The sequence below is a fragment of the Chiloscyllium punctatum genome, chromosome 32 (genome assembly GCF_047496795.1).
Source record: "Chiloscyllium punctatum isolate Juve2018m chromosome 32, sChiPun1.3, whole genome shotgun sequence".
Taxonomy (NCBI): Eukaryota; Metazoa; Chordata; class Chondrichthyes; order Orectolobiformes; family Hemiscylliidae; genus Chiloscyllium; species Chiloscyllium punctatum.
Genome location: NC_092770.1, coordinates 30,498,323 through 30,519,041, shown reverse-complemented (window position 1 = coordinate 30,519,041; position 20,719 = coordinate 30,498,323). Strand labels below are relative to the sequence as shown.

General features: G+C 42.2%; 1 protein-coding gene across 1 annotated transcript; it reads right to left on the bottom strand.

Moving 5' to 3' along the window:
• Positions 1-1,183: 1,183 nt before the first annotated feature.
• Positions 1,184-20,080, bottom strand: fgfr1op2 (FGFR1 oncogene partner 2). Its single transcript, XM_072551980.1, has 6 exons — positions 19,990-20,080; positions 18,172-18,308; positions 8,663-8,780; positions 7,226-7,368; positions 2,784-2,897; positions 1,184-2,092 (listed from the first exon to the last, which is right to left on the bottom strand). Exons 2-6 carry the CDS (start codon positions 18,304-18,306, stop codon positions 1,958-1,960), a joined length of 645 nt encoding a protein of 214 aa, XP_072408081.1. The 5' UTR covers positions 18,307-18,308; positions 19,990-20,080; the 3' UTR covers positions 1,184-1,957.
• Between the last annotated feature and the right edge of the window lie 639 nt (positions 20,081-20,719).

Sequence of the window (20,719 nt, the reverse complement as noted above, 5' to 3'; positions counted from 1 at the left end):
CCCATCCAGGACAAACATATAAATAGAAAGCAGGAGACAACAGCTTTGCTTCACTTGGAGGTCGCCACTGATGATGTTACCTAGCCAAGTAATGAAACGTCTAGATATCAAACCTACAGCTCACCGAGCAAACCTACACCCTAAACTAATGATAAATTGTAAAACTTAAAAAAAAATACATTTGGATCTTCTGAAGGTGAGAAACAGCCTTGCATTAAACTTTACTTTTCATTACTTATGAGCAAGAGTAAGCAACCCTCTCCTTCTGCTCCACCATTCAATTAGATCATAGCTGATCTGACTTGAACGGGAACTTGACCTTCCTTGATCACTTGGAATCTATCTACCTCTGCCTTTTGAGGAAGGGAATTCTCAAGATAGGCACAAGTGAGGACTGCAGACGCTGTAAAGCAAAATCTAGATTAGAGTTGTGCTGGAAAAGCACAGCAGGTAAGACAGCATCGAGGAGCAGGAAAATCAATGTTTCAGGCAAAAGCCCTTCATCAGGATTCCAGCACCCCTTTAATCTAGACTCTCAATTCTCAAGATAGTCAACCCTTTAACAGAAATATTTCCTCATCAGATAACACCTTATTTTTAAACTACAAACCCCAGTGTTAGAACTAGTTAACCAGTTCTGAAGAAGAACTCAGTTTCTCTCTCCACCGATATTGCCCAGCCTGCTGAGTTTCTCTAGCACTTCACATATGCATTTGTGATATATTTGTGGATATGGTACTGAGCTGTTATTGAAGCTGTAATTATTGGCAAACATCCCCACTTTTGACCTTATGATGGAGGGATGGCCAGTGCTGGAATAACTGATCATGATTGTACTAGATTTTCTCCACCCACACTGTCCTCAATGCCATCTCATCTGTGGAGGCAGCTGATTCAATTTACAGGTAATAGATTTAAAGACAATCACAGTCTGATAAGGATCAGCTGGTCTATAAATCCTCCCAGGACCTCAGACTTGCTCGTTTTCCTTTTTGGCGTTAGACACAGTGAAGAACAACCTTCTACTTCCATCAGAAAAGTACATGGATACAAAAAGGTGAGACTGTTAATCAGCCTATGAGTTCTTCCAATGACAAATCAGCTGCACAAACCTTCAGCCTCTGGTTGAGATATGGCACATTGGACTGCTGAATTACAATGCTTGAAGGCATGTACGACAGGCTTTAATCAATGTCTCTTTATTAAATCAAAAATATACACATCCACAAACATATAGTACAGAAATCACAGGATTAATAACCTAATCCCAGTTACTGATCTTATATTCTGAATCAATACGGTAAAAAATAGAACTCAATCTATAGGTTTGCCCTGGAATTCGGTCCTCTGTTCTTCCACCCTACAGCAGTACTGGTGCATACTTACTAGACCTGGTCAGTTAAAATTCTAAAGAATAAATATTTCTCCAATTTCAACTTTGTGATAGTAAACATTCAAGTGTATGGCACAATCTGTTCCTCAATCCCCAACATCACGTCCCCAATCTGTCGGCATTAAAAATTACACAATTTATATTTCCTATATACACATACACACAGGGGTTTCATATTTGCAAAGGGTAAACTAGTGATTGCTTTATTTTCCCTGAGGCCTGTTCTGGTGGCAGTGGTATAGCATGTTGAGACTGAACTGTACTCACCGCCAGAAAAGCAGATAGGAATGAGGTGGACCCTAAATTAAACACAAAACGCCAGCCACATTCAACAAAAACCAACAAATGAACACTTTTTAAAAATTAAAGCCAATCATGCAATAAAAGATAGTAAGCTCTTCCAATCAGTGTAATTAAGTGTGCCATGAAACCCCCTAATATAGCTGCAAAAATTAACAGTTATCTGTACCTATTTGATGCACTGGCTCAGTCAGTTTGAAGATAACATCAACATGTGCTAATATAGAGATTAATTAGTGGAAGCTCAAGGATCCCAGAAGTCTTTCAACTTTTCCGCATGCTGAGGTTGGCATTTGTGACTAAACCAGATAATGATGTACTTTCCGATAGCTCTTCCTTCAGGTACAGAAAAGATTCCTTGTTTATCTGAAGAACCTCTCTTAAGCCTTTGTTTTCAAACTGCAAAGAAACAATTAGCTTTAAGGCAACTGAGCAACTTTGGCAATGCTATCCAAGTGGAGGGTGGGATTAAAACAGGCCTGCTGAAGCATTTAGCTCTGTTCCTAGGTCCATTGAGGTCCCAGTGTCAGAAACATTAGGAATTATAAATAACAAAACACCAAGCTTCTTTGTTGGTCATATAACCTTAATATGACCGTGCTCAAAAACATTTGAAAAGAGGTTGGTAAAATAAAACTGATGGAAAATAGAATTGAGATGTAAAACAAAAATAAATGGCAGAAATAAATCCTCTTACATCTACAAATGTAAAAATTGAAGTTGTGCATCAGGTGTAGAAAGACTGCACCTGAAATGCTAATCTGCCCTCTCTCGAGAAATGTCAACTTAACCCATTATGTCCTTTCAGTATCTCTACATCCACTTCATGGAGATAACTACTTTAAATCTTTCAAACAGCTTTTAAAATTACAGATAAGACTACATAAGCAGAAACTAAGAAGCAGCAGGCATTATACATCTAAAAATCTCTGAAATTATCTTCTGTTGATGGAATAATTGCATGTTTTAGCATCGAGAATAACATTTACTTGAAACTAGGGCAAAGCAGAACTTTTGAGAGGGGGATGCAATTTAAATGACTTCCAAAGCCAGGCGAACAATTATATTTTCATTTTTGCATTCTACTCACTTCTAATTGAACAATTCGCTCTTGTTCCTTAAACAGACGCTGCTCATCTATCTCAATTGCCTTTCGCATCACTGTGGCCATTTCATTGATCTTATCCACGTGGACTTGGAGTTCCTGTAGGGAACAGAGCCCAGAAGTAAATTTTGCATGCACTAAAGAAACCTCTTACTTCCAATGATCACACTTCATTCCCAGTGTTCAAAAGCATCAGGTCAGTTCTTGTACATAATGACATGCAGGACTTTGCAGTCATATGGTAACTGTGGACTGTAACCAGCCATAAAACAGTGCCCCCTTCAGGGGGATGATGACAACAGCACAGTGTCTCCTTAACCAAAATGAAGAGTTGATTAGTGTCTGAACTAGGAAGTGTTAGAGTAGTTAATCCAATATCAAGTCAGGTACAGAAAGCAAAATAAAAGACAGAAAGTCAGTCAGGAATACAGAAAGTGACAAAATATCACTGACCTGAAATTTATAAACAATTACAAAATGACTTCTAATGAACCCCAGCTGATGAAAAGCAATTTTCTGGATCTTCTTATTTAAGCAGTGCTTTTAAAGATGTGGAAGAGGTAAACAGTGTAACTGTGCTCCAGACCAGAGGCAACTGACTTCCCCAAAAATGCTGATGGTACATGAGAGAATTTTACACATGCGCAAGAAACATTGCCTGCTCTTTTCATTTATTTATTCGTGGGATGCGGGCAGCCCTGGTCATTGCGCATCCAGAACTGGGAAGAATCAGCCCAGGTAAGGATGGCAGTTTCCTTCCTTAAAGAATATCAGTGAATCAGATGGTGTTTGGCCCCCACAATCAACAAAGGATTCACGGTCGCCATTAGACCCTTAACCTAGATTTTTTTGAAACTGAATTCAAATTCCACCATCTAGGTGAGAGAGGTGGAAAGTTTAAGGGGGATACATGCGGCAAATACTTCACACAGAGGGTGGTGGGTGTTTGGAACGTGTTGCCAGCAGAGGTGGTAGAGGCAGGCACGGTAGATTCATTTAAGATGTGTCTGGATAAATGAATGAGTAGGTGGGGAGTAGACGGATACACAGATGCTTAGGAATTGACCGATAGGTTTAGATAGTATATTTGGATTGGCTCAGGCTTGGAGGGCCAAAGGGCCTGTTCCTGGGCCGTAAATTTTCTTTGTTCTTTATCTACCATGACAGGATTCAAACCCAGGTCCCCAGAATGTTACCTAGGTCCTTGTATGAATAGTGTAGCCATAATACCAACTAGACCATTACCTCTCCTTAAGGCTAGGATGTTTTATGGGCAGGTGAGTGTATATATTATATATAAAATGCATTTTGAACTCTTATGCAAGCTGTGAAAGGCATTTTATGTTAACTTGTAATTTCAGTGAAATGTCCTACCTGCTCCACTGTACTACAGCTGGAGTCTTCTCATTAGAAGTGGTATTTTTGTTGATTTTAAAAAGCTCTCTATACTGATAAAGCTTATGGCTCTATTTCTGACTAATAATAAGCCCTTTAACTCCTTTCTATTCACTCTCCCAGTTTCATGGATAAAGACTTTGATGAGGAAGTTATTGTGCAAAATAATTGAATATGGATTTGTTAGTAAAATACTAACCAAGGGTTGAGATTTAGTTAGCAAACAAGAAACAGAGAAACAAGTGGGCTGTTTTGCAGTAGAAGACAGTGACAAGTAGAGTATTGTAAAGATCAATGCTTGGGCCCCAGGTATTCACTAATACGTACAATACATATGGCTTATATGAGAAAATGGAGTTTACTTTTTCCAAGCTGGTTGAGATAAAACTAGGTAGGAGTGAGTTGAGAGGAGGTTTTAAGGCAACTTAGACAAGTTAGTCAGTGGAAAAATGTGTGGCAGATTCAGTATAACATGGATGTGTGAAATTGTCCACTTTGAGGGGGAAAACAGAACGGCAGAGTATCAATGAAGATGGTGATAGATTGGGAAAGGGACCTGAATTCTCTTATACAACAGATATTGAAAGCAAACAGTCAGACGCAGCAATAAAAGCAGAGAACACTGGAGAAACTCGGCATTATTTGTGGAGAGGGAGAAAGTTAATGTTTTGAGTCCAATATGATTCCAAATTTCTGAAGAATCATTATACAGGGCTTGCAACAGAATCAGTAAAGTTATTTATGGAGATGCAGCAAACAGGAAAGCAAATGCTATGTTGGCATTCATTGCAAGAGGATTTGAGTACAGCCTTACTGCAGCTGTACAGGGACATGGTAACCACAATGGAGCAGTGCTTGAGGTTCTGGTCTCCAAGAAAAGATATACTCACAATAGAGAGAGTGCAGCAATGGTTCACCTGACTGATTCCTGGGTTGGAAGGTTTGTCATACAAGAGATATTCACTGTATTCACTCACATTTAGAAGAATGAGAGACCTTTTTGGGCTTTAATGTTAACTTGCTTTCTGGGTGTAGGTTTGCTCGCTGAGCTGGAAGGTTCATTTCCAGATGTTTCGTCACCCTATCACCAACCCAAAGAAATCCACACCTATAAATCGAAAGCAGGAATCATCACCAGTGCTTTGCCTGGAGGCTCACTGAAGATGTTACTTAGTATGGCGACGAAACGTCTGGAAATAAACCTTCCAGTTCAGCGAGCAAACCTACACCCAGAACCTCAACCTGAGCTACAAATCTTCTCAAAACTCGCTAAGATATTCACTGTATTCACTTGCATTTAGAAGAATGAGGTTTTTTAAATTGAAATATCTAAAATTTTATGATGAGGGGGTGTTGGACTGGTGTGGACAAAGTCAGAAGTCGTAGGACAGCAGGTTATAGTCCAACAGGTTTATTTTAATCACTTCACCTGATGAAGGAGTACAGCTTCAAAAGGTTGGACCATAACCTGATTCCTGAGAATTCTGACTTGTCTCAGATTCAGACAGACTGGATGCAGGGATAATGTTTCCTCTGTCTGAGGGGTCCAGATCAAGGAGTCAAAGTCTCAGCGTCCATTTTGGACTGAGATGAGGAGAAATTTCTTCCTTCAGGGGTTGGTGTGAAGGGGAAGTCACTGAATATATTTAAGAAATGGATTTCTAGATGCTAAAGGCATAAGGAATAAGAGGAAAGAACAAGAGTATGTCAGTGAGGGAGAGGATCAGCCAAAATTGTGAATGGTGAAGTGGGCTCACTGGGCCAAATGGCTAACTCCTATTTTTTGTCTTTTTCCATAACCTGTGGGATATTTTTTAGTGAGGACATTTACCTCAACAGTAGACTATTACCTCTACCAAGCAGCCAGAGTGCACCAGTGTGAAGTTTCCGTAGCACACACAAAGCAACCTGGCTGAAACCACTGGGATTTTTACAGTCCCATGTGAGAGGTCTTCATTACACCAGGTATGAGGGCAATTCCAAAGCACAGGAAGTATAGCACTAAAATAAGAGACAGAACTGCAGATGCCAGAAATCGGAAATTGCTGGAGAAACTCAGCAGGTCTGGCAGCATCTGTGCAGAGAAAGCAGAATTCTGAAGAAAGATCACTAGACTTGAAATTTTAACTTTGATTTCTCTCCACAGGTAGAGCTGCTGAGTTCCTCCAGCAATTTCTGTGTCTGTTTTGGAAAACAGAGATTTTGTACTGGTCCTTCACATGGCTCAATAGCCATAACTTGCCTCTTTCAATACCTCAAACAGTAGCAGACTATATTACTTGTCTGATCTTGCCAAATAAGCCGAAGTAAATTCTATGGAGTATTCAGTTTGACAACAAATTTGTCTTTTTAAAAAAATGACAATTCCTCCAATAACATTGCACTGTTAAAATAAGCACATCAATGTCCCTTTTAAGATCGTAGGAGGCACTGCATTCTACCATTTCAAATACAGGTCGTTCTGCTGTGACACGACTGTTGCATTCCTCTGCAACCCACGCTATAGAAAATCACACTGTAGAAGATCGCTATAGAAAAATCGCTATACCCGTTCAGTAGAAAATCTGCGTTATCCAAAGTGTCCACAATTCATCAATCACAGCCAATTCATATTGATGAATCATGAATTATGCCACAGAAACCCGCATGCAATATAATCGCTGGACTTGTGACAGGATTATCCAAACGATTTCATTTCTATACTTCTGCAAATTTTTAATCCTTTCAAGTATTTTTCCAATTCTCTTATTCCTGAAACTGCTTTTTCTGCCTTTTCAAGTAGCAAGCTCCAGGTCTTAACTACCTGCATTAAAGAAAAATGAGGGTGTCTAACGATTACTTTATTTGTAAACTTGTAAAAATGTAATCCTTGAATTGAACCGGAGCTTTTAAATAAAAGATGCACCAATTTTATTTTGGTACAATTCAAGAGTAGCTCCCTTCTTCCTGTTCTCGATACGAGGGAGCTATGACACACAAAACTGTATATTTGACAGAAAAATGGAAGAAACAAAGAGGATTTTGCCACAAACCTTGGAGTGCTGTTCCTTTAATTTTGTGATCATCATAAGGTCATCCTTCTTGCTGGCCATCAGCAGGCGGAACATCTGCTCCCTGTACTTACTCATGATGAGCTCCAGTGCGGATTGATGTTCTTCTAGTGATGTCCGTAATTCTAAGAACAAGAAGAATCCAATGACAGTTCATCACCAACGCTTCACGGCAATAACGCTACACTATCCAATCAAAAGATTCTTGGTTTTACCAAAACTTTTGAAATTTTAAAATTCATTCCTGGGGTGAGGGTCTCGCTGGCTAGGCCAGCATTTATTGCCCATCCCTAATTGCCTGAGGGCAGTTAAGAGTCAACCACATTGCTGTGGATCAGGACTCCAAACCAGGTAAGGACAGCAGTTTCCTTCCTTAAAGAGCATTAGCGAATGAGATGGGATTTTCCAACAATGGGGGTTTCATGGTCATCGTTAGACTCTTAATTCCATAATTTTATTGAATCCAAATTCCACCATCTGCTGTGTTGGGATTTGAACCTGGGTCCCCAGAACATTATATGGGTCTGTGGATTAATAGGTCAGTGATAGTACCACTAGGTATCAGGTATAATCAGACATTCTTGCACGAAGAGCACTGTTCAGATCCAAACACTGAGCCAAACAGGAAATGCATGCAACACACTTGGGGTATTTAGATTTGATTTGAGCCTCATTAGCTTGTTCCTGGGCTTGGCCATTAACAAAGTCAGGTTGCCAGTGCTTGAGGGGGGACTTGTTCAACTCTGCTGCCTGCTCATCTTTCCTGGTTAGGTCCACCTCCGCCTGCGTTTGGACAGGAAACAGGCAACATCTGCAAGTGTCTCAAAGTTTTCCGGGATTACTCAGCTGAAGTGCATCATGAAAACAATACTTTAATTTGGTGAGTTTCCAGTAAAAGTTTTTGCTTTGGTTACAGTTGAGTTAGAGCTCACCTCTCCAAGTTTATTTGTTTATTATACTTCAGAGGGGTATGAACAGACATGAATAGACACATGTGGTGCATGGTAGAATTAGGAACAATAAAATTACAGTGCCTCACTTTGTGAACAAACCTAAAATTACGAAAAGATAGATTCTGGTCTCTTCCTTCACCAACTGGTTGACTAAAGCTTAAGATTAAATGTTTTGACTTTAATTTTTAGATATTATTTTATATTTGTGGATGGGATATGAGCACTGGCTAAACCAGCATTTAGTGCCATGGCCTGGTACCACACAAGATGGAATAAATTTCTCTTCAAATGCAACAAGCTGTATCACCATTTTTAGTACTTTATTACTGCACATTGTAATGCACAGAACTGAAGTGGATTCTATCATATTGCCATGTAAAGATGAATGGTTTGAAAGGAATATACCTGTACACTGAACTGCATGTCTCAATTAGGTGTTGTATTAATAGATACAATGAAGGTTCACCTTTATTTTCCTGCTGTAGGTCTCTTATTTGTCTGTTTTCTTGTTGGATTCCCATCACAAGGGTGGAGCGAGGGCGATGCCTAGCTACTTCATTTAGTTCCTGAATATCTTCCTGGTACTGGACAAAAAAAAACACCCAAGGAAAGAAGATATACCACAATTCTCTATGAGCTCAATAACCAAAAAAAATCCCAATCAAGTCCAGAATATTGCAGAAATAGGTCACCACGAAATGTTCCAGTCGAGCGAGAGTCTGAATCTGCGTGTTAGAAGTTGCAGGTTCTGCCTGTAATGCAAACGTTTCCCTCAGTTAACTACGGGGGTTGCGGGGAACTGGATAATGAAAGATAAGCGTTAAGTGCACTATCTTGCAAGAAGGAACAAGTAGCATTTTTAACCAAGGTCACTTTGTCTGCTGATCGTTATTGGACAGGATTGTCCTGTTTGACATAAGTCATCCCGTCCATTTGGCTGAACAAAAATAAGATTGAAAATAAAACTCAAAACTGTCTAGATAGCAGTAACTTTTTCTGAAATGCCACAGATCTTCAATAATCTGAGGCCTTATAAAAGTTCAATAGAAATGTAGTCCACTACCACCTTCATGCTAAATTTAGAGAGTAAAGATGTATTCATCTAGCATCAAATGAACTCTGGCCATTTGACTGGACAGAATTTGTGGGTAGATTTTCATTGTCAGGTTTTCTTTGAAGAACAGAATTGAATAATTGCCACAGAACAAGCCATTTCCAACTACAATAATGAATACATTGACACCCACTTCTTCTCATTGCCTTTTAAGAGGATACAATGAGGGTGAATCTATTTCCAAGTGAGGAGCAGCAGGCCACCTGTCCCCTTGAGCCTGCTCTACCATTCAATAAGATCATGGCTGCTCTGATTACTCGACATTCCTGCTAGCCCCCAATAACCTTTCACTCTCTTGATTGATTTTCAAACTCCAGCAAAATCTAAACCCCCTCTACTCCTCTCTAATTATTTACTCCCTGCCAGACAATCTCTTAACTGGGAGAACAAAAGCTTCCATTATCTCTGGACATTGTGAAGATAACTAGGTGAAAGACACAGGATACTGCAAAGGCTATAGGTCCTGACAACATTCCTAGAGTAGCTGGAAGGCCAGCTATATATATCTGGAAGACCAGTTATATACTGGGGCTACAAGAGCAGCAATTCTTTAGTAATCCCTTCACTGCACATTTCCCAAATATTTTACCATCATCCACAATTCTCCACTTGCCTGGATGGCTGCAGCTCCAACAAATTCGAAACTCAACAGCATCCAGGATAAATCATACCACAAGTTTGCAGATGACACCAAAATTGGTGGTGTAGTGGACAGCAAAGATGATTACCTCAGAATACCTTGGTTTTTCAGACTGGAGGCCTGTGACCAGTGGAGTGCCACAAGATTGGTGCTGGGTCCTCTACTATTCGTCATTTACATAAATGATTTGGATACGAGCATAAGAGGTACAGTTAGTAAGTTTGCAGATGACACCAAAATTGGAGGTGTAGTGGACAGCAAAGAAGGTTACCTCAAATTACAACAGGATCTTGTTCAGATGGGCCAATGGGCTGTGAAGTGGCAGATGGAGTTTAATTCAGAGAAATGGGAGGTGCTGCATTTTGAAAAAGCAAATCAGAGCAGGACTTATACGCTTAATGGAAAGGTGCTGGGGAGTGTTGCTGAACAAAGAGACCTTGGAGTGTAAGTTCATACCTCCTTGAAAGTAGAGTCGCAGATGAACAGGACAGTGAAGAAGGCGTTTGGTATGCTTTCCTTTATTGGTCAGAGTTGGGTGGTCATGTTGTGGCTGTACAGGACATTGGTTAGGCCACTGTTTCTGCAATTCTGGTTTATTTCCTATCAGAAGGATGTTGTGAAACTTGAAAGGATTCAGAAAGGATTTACAAGGATATTACCAAGGTTGGAGGATTTGAGATACAGGGAGAGGCTGAATAGATTGGGGCTGTTTTCGTGGAGCATTGGAGGCTCTTAGGTGATTTTACAGCAGTTTTATAAAATCATGAGAGGCATGGATAGGATAAATAGACAAAGTCTTTTCCCTGGGGTCGGGGAGTGCAGAACTAGAGGGCAAAGGTTTAGGGTGACAGGGGAAAGATATAAAAGGGACTGAATGGGCAACTTTTTCATGCAGAGGGTGGTACATATATGGAATGAGCTACCAGAGGAAGTGGTGGAGGCTGGTACAATTGCAACATTTAAAAGGCATGTGGATGGGTATATGAATGGGAAGGGTTTGGAGAGATATGGGCCAGGTGCTGGCAGGTGGGACTAGATTAGGTTGGGATATCTGGTCGGCATGGACGGGTTGGACCGAAGGGTGTGTTTCCATACTGTACATCTCTATGACTCTATAAGGGGCATGGATAGGATAAATAGACATAGTATTTTCCCTAGTGTGGGGGAGTCCAGAACTAGAGGCCATACGTTTCGGGTGATAGGGGAAACATATAAAAGGGATCTAAGGGGCAACTTTTTCATAGAGCAATGTATGGAGTGAACTGCCAGAGGAAGTGGTGGATGCTGGTACAATTGCAAGGCATTTAAAAGGCATCTGGATGGGTATATGAATAGCTTTCCTCTGCCAGCCCATTTCTCCTCACCTGGCTGAAAAGACATAAATAACATGTTCATGTTAACACAGATAAACGCAATATCCCAGATAAGGCAATGTCTGAAGACAAAGACCTTTGAGATAGTTATTTCAAATCAACTTACTCAAAAATATTATTACACACCTCTAGAGCAGAGGAAGGACTTGAACCCAAGTCTCCTGGCTCAGAGGTATGAACCTCCACTGTGCCACAATAAAACATGAAATTAATTGTAAATTCTTTAAAATTAATCTACTTTTCTAATCAACCTGTTTAGAGACATTCACACCTCAGGAGCAGGTTGGACTTGAAGCCAGCCTCCCGGACCATGGCAGGGACACTAGCACTGCACCACAAGAGGGTCTATGTTATTTAGTTGTTTTCAGCTAGCGGGCATTAATTGGGAAATCACCTTATGGTTATTCCAGGTAAAAACAATGACTACAGATGCTGGAAACCAGATTCTGGATTAGTGGTGCTGGAAGAGCACAGCAGTTCAGGCAGCATCCAAGGAGCTTCGAAATCGATGTTTCGGGCAAAAGCCCTTCATCAGGAATAAAGGCAGTGAGCCTGAAGCGTGGAGAGATAAGCTAGAGGAGGGTGGGGGTGGGGAGAAAGTAGCATAGAGTACAATGGGTGAGTGGGGGAGGGGATGAAGGTGATAGGTCAAGGAGGAGAGGGTGGAGTGGATAGGTGGAAAAGGAGATAGGCAGGTAGGACAAGTCCAGACAAGTCAAGGGGACAGTTACTGAAGAGCTTCAGGGCAGAGGAAATGACCTGGGAGTTTCAGTGGGAGAGGGACTCCCTGAGATTCTTGTAGAGAGAGGAGGAAAACTTCTTCAAGGCAGGCATCCTTGCAAGAGGATTCGCAGTAGGGTTAAAATCAGCGAGGTAAAAACAATGACTACAAATGCTGGAAACCAGATTCTGGATTAGTGGTGCTGGAAGAGCACAGCAGTTCAGGCAACATCCAAGTAGCTTCGAAATCAACGTTTCGGGCAAAAGCCCTTCATCAGGACCTGCCCAAGGAAGACCAAGGGCAAGTGGAGAACCATCAGCAGCTGCCCAGGCTAAGGTCAGATAACAAACACAAGGAAAGGGGATTAAGCACCCAACTGAATGAGATACACCTCAGAATATTGAAGGGAGTGAGGGCAGAAACTGCAGAGGCTCTGTCCATCATCTTTTAGTTTTTCCTAGACTAAGGGGAGGTGCCAGAGGACTGGAAAATTACAAAATCTAACATCCTTGTGGAAGGATAAGCTCAGCAAATACAGATATGTAAGCTTAACTTCAGTGTTGGGGAAACTTCTTGAAACAATTATTTGGGATAGAATTAACAGTCACATGGAAAAAAAGGGGATTTTTAGATTAGATTACATTACAACAAGTCCACACCGACCCGCCGAAGCGCAACCCACCCATACCCCTACATTTACCCCTTACCTAACACTACGGGCAATTTAGCATGGCCAATTCACCCAACCTGCACATCTTTGGACTGTGGGAGGAAACCGGAGCACCCGGAGGAAACCCACGCAGACACGGGGAGAATGTGCAAACTCCACACAGTCAGTCGCCTGAGGCGGGAACTGAACCCGGGTCTCTGGCGCTGTGAGGCAGCAGTGCTAACCACTGTGCCATCGTGTTGCCCACAGTTCAGTTCAGTTGGATAAGTCAGTTGGATAAGTCAGCATACACTTAAGGTAAAAAATGTTTTTAAGCTTGCATTCAGTTCTGAAGAAATCATTTTGGGCTTTCATATCAACTTGTTTTCTCTCTTCACAGAGGCTGCTAGACCCGCCTTTACTGCAGATTTCCATCATTCACAGTATCGTGCCTTTTTTAAAATCGTTATCGTACTTAGAGTTAGAGTTATACAGCATTGAAACAGGCTCTTCAGTCCAACTCATCCATGCCAACCAGATATTCTGATCTCGTCCTATTTGCCAGCACTTGGCCCCTACCCTCTAAACCCTTCCTATTCATATAACCATCCAGATGCCTATTAAATGCTGTAATTGTATTAGCCTCCAACACCTCCTCTACATCTATTGCAGATTTTTTTGAAATGGTAACAGAGAGAAATGATGAGGGTAATGGTGCTGTTGATGGTGTACATGGACTTCCAAAATGTCTGCAAGACAACAGACTCAAAAACAGTTTAGCTCAGGGGACAGTAGCAACATGGATACAAAACTGGTTGAGATATAGAAAATAAAAACTAATGGTTAACTGATACTTGTCAGAATGGAAAAGACAATAACTTAGTTTATATAGCTTATTTCATGTAATGAAACACCCCAAAAGCATTTCACTACAGCACATCGAGTCATAGAATCCCTATAGTGTGGAAGTAGGCCTTTCAGCACATTGTGTCTACTCCAACCCTCCGAACATCATCCCACTCAGATCCAGTCCCCTACCCTATCCCCAGAATTCCAGATTCCCTGTGGCTAAATCACTTAGCCTATACATCCCTAAACACAATGGGCAATTTAATAAGGCCAATCCACCTAATCTGCACATCCTTGGACCAGGGGAGGAAACTGAAACATCCGGAGAAAACCCATGCAGAAACAGGGAGAATGTGCAAACTCCACGCAGACAGTTGCTGAGGGGGGAATTGAACCTAGGTCCTTAGTGCTGTGAGGCAGCAGTGCTAACCACTGAGCCACCGTGCTGCCCATAATACAAAGTATGACACCAAATCGAACAAGGAGTTATTAGATGAGATGACCAAAGTCTTCTTCAAAGGAAGAAAGCAAGGCAGAGGGGATTTTAGCAGGGCATACCACAGTTAGGGGTTTAGACAACTGAAGTTGGGGCTACCATTGTAAAGCAATTATGCCTGGAAATGCACAAGTAGAGGAATGTGGATATTGGAGAGTTGTGGGGCTGGAGGAGTTTACAGATAGATTGGGGGGCCGGGGTGGGGGGGAGCGGTGTAAAGCCATGGAGAGATTTGAAAGGAAGGATGAAACTTTAAAATCAAGATGTTACTTGACTGGCTGCCAATGAAAGTTAGTGGTGATAAGTGAATGAGTCTCATGGACTGAGGCATGGGGCAACTAAGATTTGTTAAGATGACATTTGAATTACAGAAGGTCCAACATAGAGGTTTACAAAATTATGAGCGACATGGAAAGGGTAAATAGACAAAGTCTTTTCCCTTGGGTGGGGGAGTCCAGAACTAGAGGGCATAGGTTTAGGGTGAGAGGGGAAAGATATAAGAGGCAACTTTTTCACACAGAGGGTGGTACGTGAATGGAATGAGCTGCCAGAGGAAGTGGTGGAGGCTGGTACAATTGCAACATTTAGATTAGATTAGACTACTTAAAGTGTGGAAACAGGCCCTTCGGCCCAACAAGTCCACACCGACCCGCCAAAGTGCAACCCACTCTATTTACCCCTTCACCTAACACTATGGGCAATTTAGCATGGCCAATTCACCTAACCTGCACATTTTTGGATTGTGGGAGGAAACCGGAGCACCCGGAGGAATTAAGAGGCATTTGGATGGATATACGAATAGGAAGGGTTTGGAGGGAAATGCGCCAGGTGCTGGCAGTGGGACTAGATTGGGTTAGGATATTTTGTCGGCATGGACAGGTTGGACCGAAGGGTTTGTTTCCATGCTGTACATCTCTATGACTCTATGTGACATCAGACATGACAGTGTCATGATAGGGTAAAAACAATGGCTGCAGATGCTGGAAAGCAAATACTGGATTAGTGGTGCTGGAAGAGCACAGCAGTTTAGGCAGCATCCAACGAGCAGCGAAATCGACGTTTCGGGCAAAAGCCCTTCATCAGGAATAAAGGCAGTGAGCCTGAAGCATGGAGAGATAAGCTAGAGGAGGGTGGGGGTGGGGAGAGAGTAACATAGAGTATAATGGGTGAGTGGGGGAGGAGATGAAGGTGATAGGTCAAGGAGGAGAGGGTGGAGTGGATAGGTGGAAAAGAAGATAGGCAGGTTCGACAAGTCCGGACAAGTCAAGGAGACAGTGCTGAGCTGGAAGTTTGAAACTAGGATGAGGTGGGGGAAGGGGAAATGAGGAAGCTGTTGAAGTCCACATTGATGCCCTGGGGTTGAAGTGTTCCGAGGCGGAAGATGAGGCGTTCTTCCTCCAGGCATCTGGTGGTGAGGGAGCGGCGGTGAAGGAGGCCCAGGACCTCCATGTCCTCGGCAGAGTGGGAGGGGGAGTTGAAATGTTGGGCCATGGGGCAGTTTGGTTGATTGGTGCAGGTGTCTCAGAGATGTTCCCTAAAGCGCTCTGCTAGGAGGCGCCCAGTCTCCCCAATGTAGAGGAGACCACATCGGGAGTCATGATAGTCAAGTCTAGAAGTAACAAAGACAATATTAAGGATTTCATTCAGGACATGAGTTCAGACGAGGCAAATTTCGGCAATGGGTAAACCTCATGGTGGTACCAATATGAGGCCAGATGCTCATCTCAGGATGAAATGGGATACCAAGGTCACAAACAAATTGATTAATCTAATGTCATGTTGCCAAAGTAAAGAATGAATTCAGAAGCCTGGGAATGGAATTTGGAGCAGGGATCAAAAACAATATTTTCAGCCTTCCCAATTAAAGAATGCCAACCTACCTTAACCATTCCGTGCTTGTTGTGCTGGTACTCATTCAAACTAACTAACCAGTCACTGCTCTACTGAAAGTGGGATATTACTGTGTATAAAATGGCTGCTATATTTTTGCTTGCATAACAGAAGTGATTACATTTGAAAATAAATGAAGTACTTTGTGTATTCCTGAGACATGATAAAGCATTGCACAACTTATTCCTTCTTTCAATCTATTGCAATGAGCCTACACTATTAACCCCATCTGTTATAGAGACTTCTCCCCATCATTATTTTATCACGGTGTTGTACTGCTCAGAATGTACTCCAGTTTAAAGAGTTAAAGCTGGATGTATAAACATACACACTCACATTTTTCACCTAATAAAACAGTTTGAAAATTGGAAATGTTCACCACTTCTCTTTGCTGATATCCTAGCAACAACTTCCTAACTCGATCTGTCATTTTGAGTGCAGCAATGACAGTGAACGGGGGCAGATTTATACAAACAATTTCACATTAAGACTGTTTTACATAACAAGACTATTCTAGGATTCTATTATAGGTCCCATCCAACTCACCATATGCACTGAAGCAGTTGAGCAATTTCTAAATGCTCATTACTTAAAGGTGCAGCGCACTCCAACAAAAATAGGAAAACCCCCTGCAATTATCTACAGAGAAGTATCGATGTTTGGACAGGAATTTACAACACAAGTGTCTTTCCTTTTGTGTTTTATAATAGCAGCTGTTAAAAATAATACATTTCTCCAAGTATTTTGCATTAACCTGCTTCACATGTTACCTGCCCCTTCACTAAATTCTCTTTATGGATCTTTGTTTGTATTTATTTTCAGATCACAGATGCTTAGTAACATACATTAGGAACAGAAATAGGCCATTCAGCCTATCCAGCCTGCTCTGCCATTTGATAAGATCCTGCCTGCCCCGCTGTAACTCTGATTCCACGTCAATCAAAAATCTAACTAAAACCAAAAGAACTGCACATCGTGTAAATCAGAGACAAAAATAGAATTTGCTGGTGCTCAGCAGGACTGTTCTGAGGAAAGTCACTTGACCCAAAACGTTAACACTGATTTCGCTCCACAGAAGCTGTTTGACCTGTGGAGTTTTTCCAGCAAATTCTATATTTGTCGAAAATCTATCCAACCCTAAAAATAATTACTAACTCAGTCTCCATTGCTCTCAGGGGATGAGAACTTCACAGACCAACGACGTTCATAGAAAAACAATTACTTTAAATGAGGGCTGCCTAAATTTTTAATATGCCCCCCAGTTCTTGATTTCCCTATGAGGGAAAACATCCCGTCCATATCCAATCTGTCAAGCCCCCTCAATAGAATCGACTTGTTCAACTTTTTCCTCAGAAGACAACCACTTCACCCAAGGAATGAGTTGAATGAATTTTCTCTGAACTACTTCTAATGGCTTTCACATCCTTCCTCAAGTAAGAAAATTGAAGCAGAACATAGTATTCCAGATGTGGCCTCACCTACAGGTAAATTAGGCAACTACAAGAAACTAAATTGAGGAAATGGAGATGTTAACAGTGCAATTAATAATTAAAATATCCAAGATACACTTATCCAAAACATATGACCCACGATGTAGCAGATTAATGCTCCATTTAAATTGAGAATCCAACAGCAAAGCCAGTACTGTAGGACACCAGGAGTTTGAGGAAAGCTAGATTGCAGACAAGGCAAAGAACAAATGGGTTCTGATTAGCTTGAGCTTTATAAAGTTTAAGGTAGAGATTTAGTCACAGGCTAAGACAGTGTCCCAGAATGAGCAGAATATCAGCATTCTCCACACCATCAAGAGACTCTGGCTGCAGCATGTTATCAACATGATGCGCTACAGAAATTCTCCAAAATTACAGTAACAGCACCTTCCAGCCCTTATAACCTCCAGCAGAGATGCATCACAGTAGCAGTATTACAAATACCAACACTGTCAAAGCTCCCTCAAATCTCGTCTTTCTTCAAAGCTGTACACATCCCTGAGAAAAAAAAATCACTCTTCCTGGAACACAATCCTGGGGGCCACTATCAAATTGCAGTCAGTTTAGGCAGGCCCCACTGTTACCATCTCAGCATGACTGAGATGTCTAAAAATTGGTACCTGAACTCCCATTCAAACTGTATGTGTAGGAATGACCATCCTATGGAACATGACATGTACAACAAGAGGATTCAAGAAATAGCAGATTTGCGAGCTAAATATGATTGCAAAGTAATTGCTATATATCACTCACCTGCTTCATGGCCTCCACTCGCTTGTTGAGGGCAGTGGTCTGCTCAATGAGAGCTTCTGCTGCACTGTCATGTTCTTTCAACCGTTCCACCAGCGCTTTTGCATCAGCCAGAACCTTCTCTATAGTACAACTCATTTCTGTAAAAGGAAAGACTGATTTACTAGATGCCTGAATACATGGTTCACTGAATGTGCAGCAGATTGTGTTGGAGTATACAATCCTGCAGCAGAGTCAATTCATTCCACGTATCACCAGCTACAGCTCAATGAATTCCATTCTCTCCCTGTACATTGCAAACCTTTATTTTCCAATATAAAGACCACTAGAGGCTGTGTTGGCAAAGCATGGGAACCAAACCTCGCAATGGAAGACACCATAAACTATAACTAGGAGCACTGGTCTATTTCAGACGAGTCAGTCATGTCTGAAACACTAAAGACCTCATTTTTAGACCAAAGACTACTTGCAGCCATAAAACAGGCAGATAGGATCTTCACATCTACTCGTCAGTGAAGGCAACACAGCGCTGGACTGGAGCAGTCGGTTTAGGCCATTGGCAAACACATGAGATTGTAAGCAAGGGTCCAAACAATAGAGCCCTGCTGATAGCTACAAAAACAGAAAAGGCCGTGACAAAAGCAAATCTGTCAACTACTTCAGAGAATGACTTAACTAAAAAGACAGGCCAGAAAGCATCCGAGGAGCAGAAGAATCAACGATTCGGGCATGAAGTGCTTATGCCCGAAACGTCGATTCTCCTGCTCCTCAGATACTGCCTGACCTGCTGTACTTTTTTCAGCCCACACTTTCAAATCTGATCTCCAGCATTTGCAGTCCTCACTTGCTCGTCCTTAACTAAGACATCATTTTTAAAAATAAAGACTTTGTGAGTTGCAGAAATCCTCTTGTGTTTTAATCACACTGATTACTGGCCTAGTTATCCAGCATTTCAACTAAACTGGGTTTTCAGTTCAATGGCTACGGCATTTTCTGTGTTGTAACGGATCTGCAGAAATTACGGCTTATCAGCTACATCATAACATCTAATGGAAGATCACAGACTTGAAGCACCAACTATGTTCTGATCTCCCTGAATACAGCCAGAAGCTGAGTGTTTTCACCAGGTTCTGTATTAACTTGAGGTTTCCAGCATCTTTCTATTGTTGCATTTATAACTAGACTGTCTTTAACTCCAAATTAGACGTCTTGAGATTGCAGGAACATTATTCCCTCACACCTACACACAGGATCAAAGCTTGTGTGTTTTTTGAGTTTTAAGTAACTAAAAAAGCAATTCAGGTCCAAATACAACATAAGCCAATTTGACACTGCACTGAACTGAACACATGCAAGGGTAAACAGGGCGAGATGGTCAACTAAGTGTTGGGAAGGGGGTCCAACAGAAAGGTGGAAGCTGGAGGGCAGGGGACACTGAAGGGGGATTGAAGGGTGCAAGGGGAAGGTTGGCCGGAGGGGGGGTGGGGGGAGGGGTAGAAATGGATGCTGAGTGTCACACTAAGAAGCATTCCAGATTGAGGGGATTGGTCAGGGTAGTGGGCTGGTGTCCCAGGGCATGGGGGCAGTCCTGGCAAGGGGATGGTCTTGGGGTCCATTGGGAAGAGTGGGTCTGATTTGGGGGGGGGTCCCAGGGGGAAATGTTGGGGGAGGGGGCAAAGAATGTGTGTGGGGTGGGGAGGGTCTGGGGGAGAGATTGTGGGGTGGCCTCAACTCCCTGCGTCTCTGTCCCGGGGACCCCGTGCGTCATAGTAAATCCCCCACCCCCCGGACCTTCCCTGTCCCCACCCCCCAGTCTCTCACCGAGCCGTGACCGTTACTGCTGCCGTTTCCATGAACCTCCTGACGGTCAAAGGCCGGAACCGGAAACTACCACCTACTGCCCGGTGGCGGGACCACGCCTGCGCAGACCCTGCGTGTCACGCAGCGCACGCCGGGCGTTGTAGTTCACCGTAGTGGGCATGCGTGCCTCTCCACGGCTTTCACCTCCAGGCCACAGGCGGCGCTGTCGACTGGAAAATAAAATGATTTGCTACATGTTGGTAACTGTATCAAAAATGAACACCCATGTGAGTGACACAGATCAGAACAAGTGGGAAACACAACAAGGAATCATTAGGACCCTGATTTGGGTATCCTGCTTTTACCTGTGGTTATCGGGGAGCTGTTAACTTGGAAAGTATGTGACTGACAGGAATGACACTGATCCCTCTGTTATGGTTCACAAAAAAAGTCACTTTTGACAATGCTGGTTGATTAGAATAGATAGATGTTTGATGACCAATGTGCACGTGATGGGCCAAATGGCCTTCTTCCCTCTTGTAAAAAGCCCTACTGTCACACAACTCCAGGTTATAGTCCAATTGGTTTATTTGAAATCATAAGCTTTTGCTGCGCTGCTCCTTCATCAGGTGAAGTGAATGGTGTCGTGTGACTTCTGACTTTGTCCACCCCAGTCCAACACCGGCACTTCCACATCATAAAAAAACTCAACATGTTTAAGACCGTTGTGATACTTTTACGAATTCTCTGA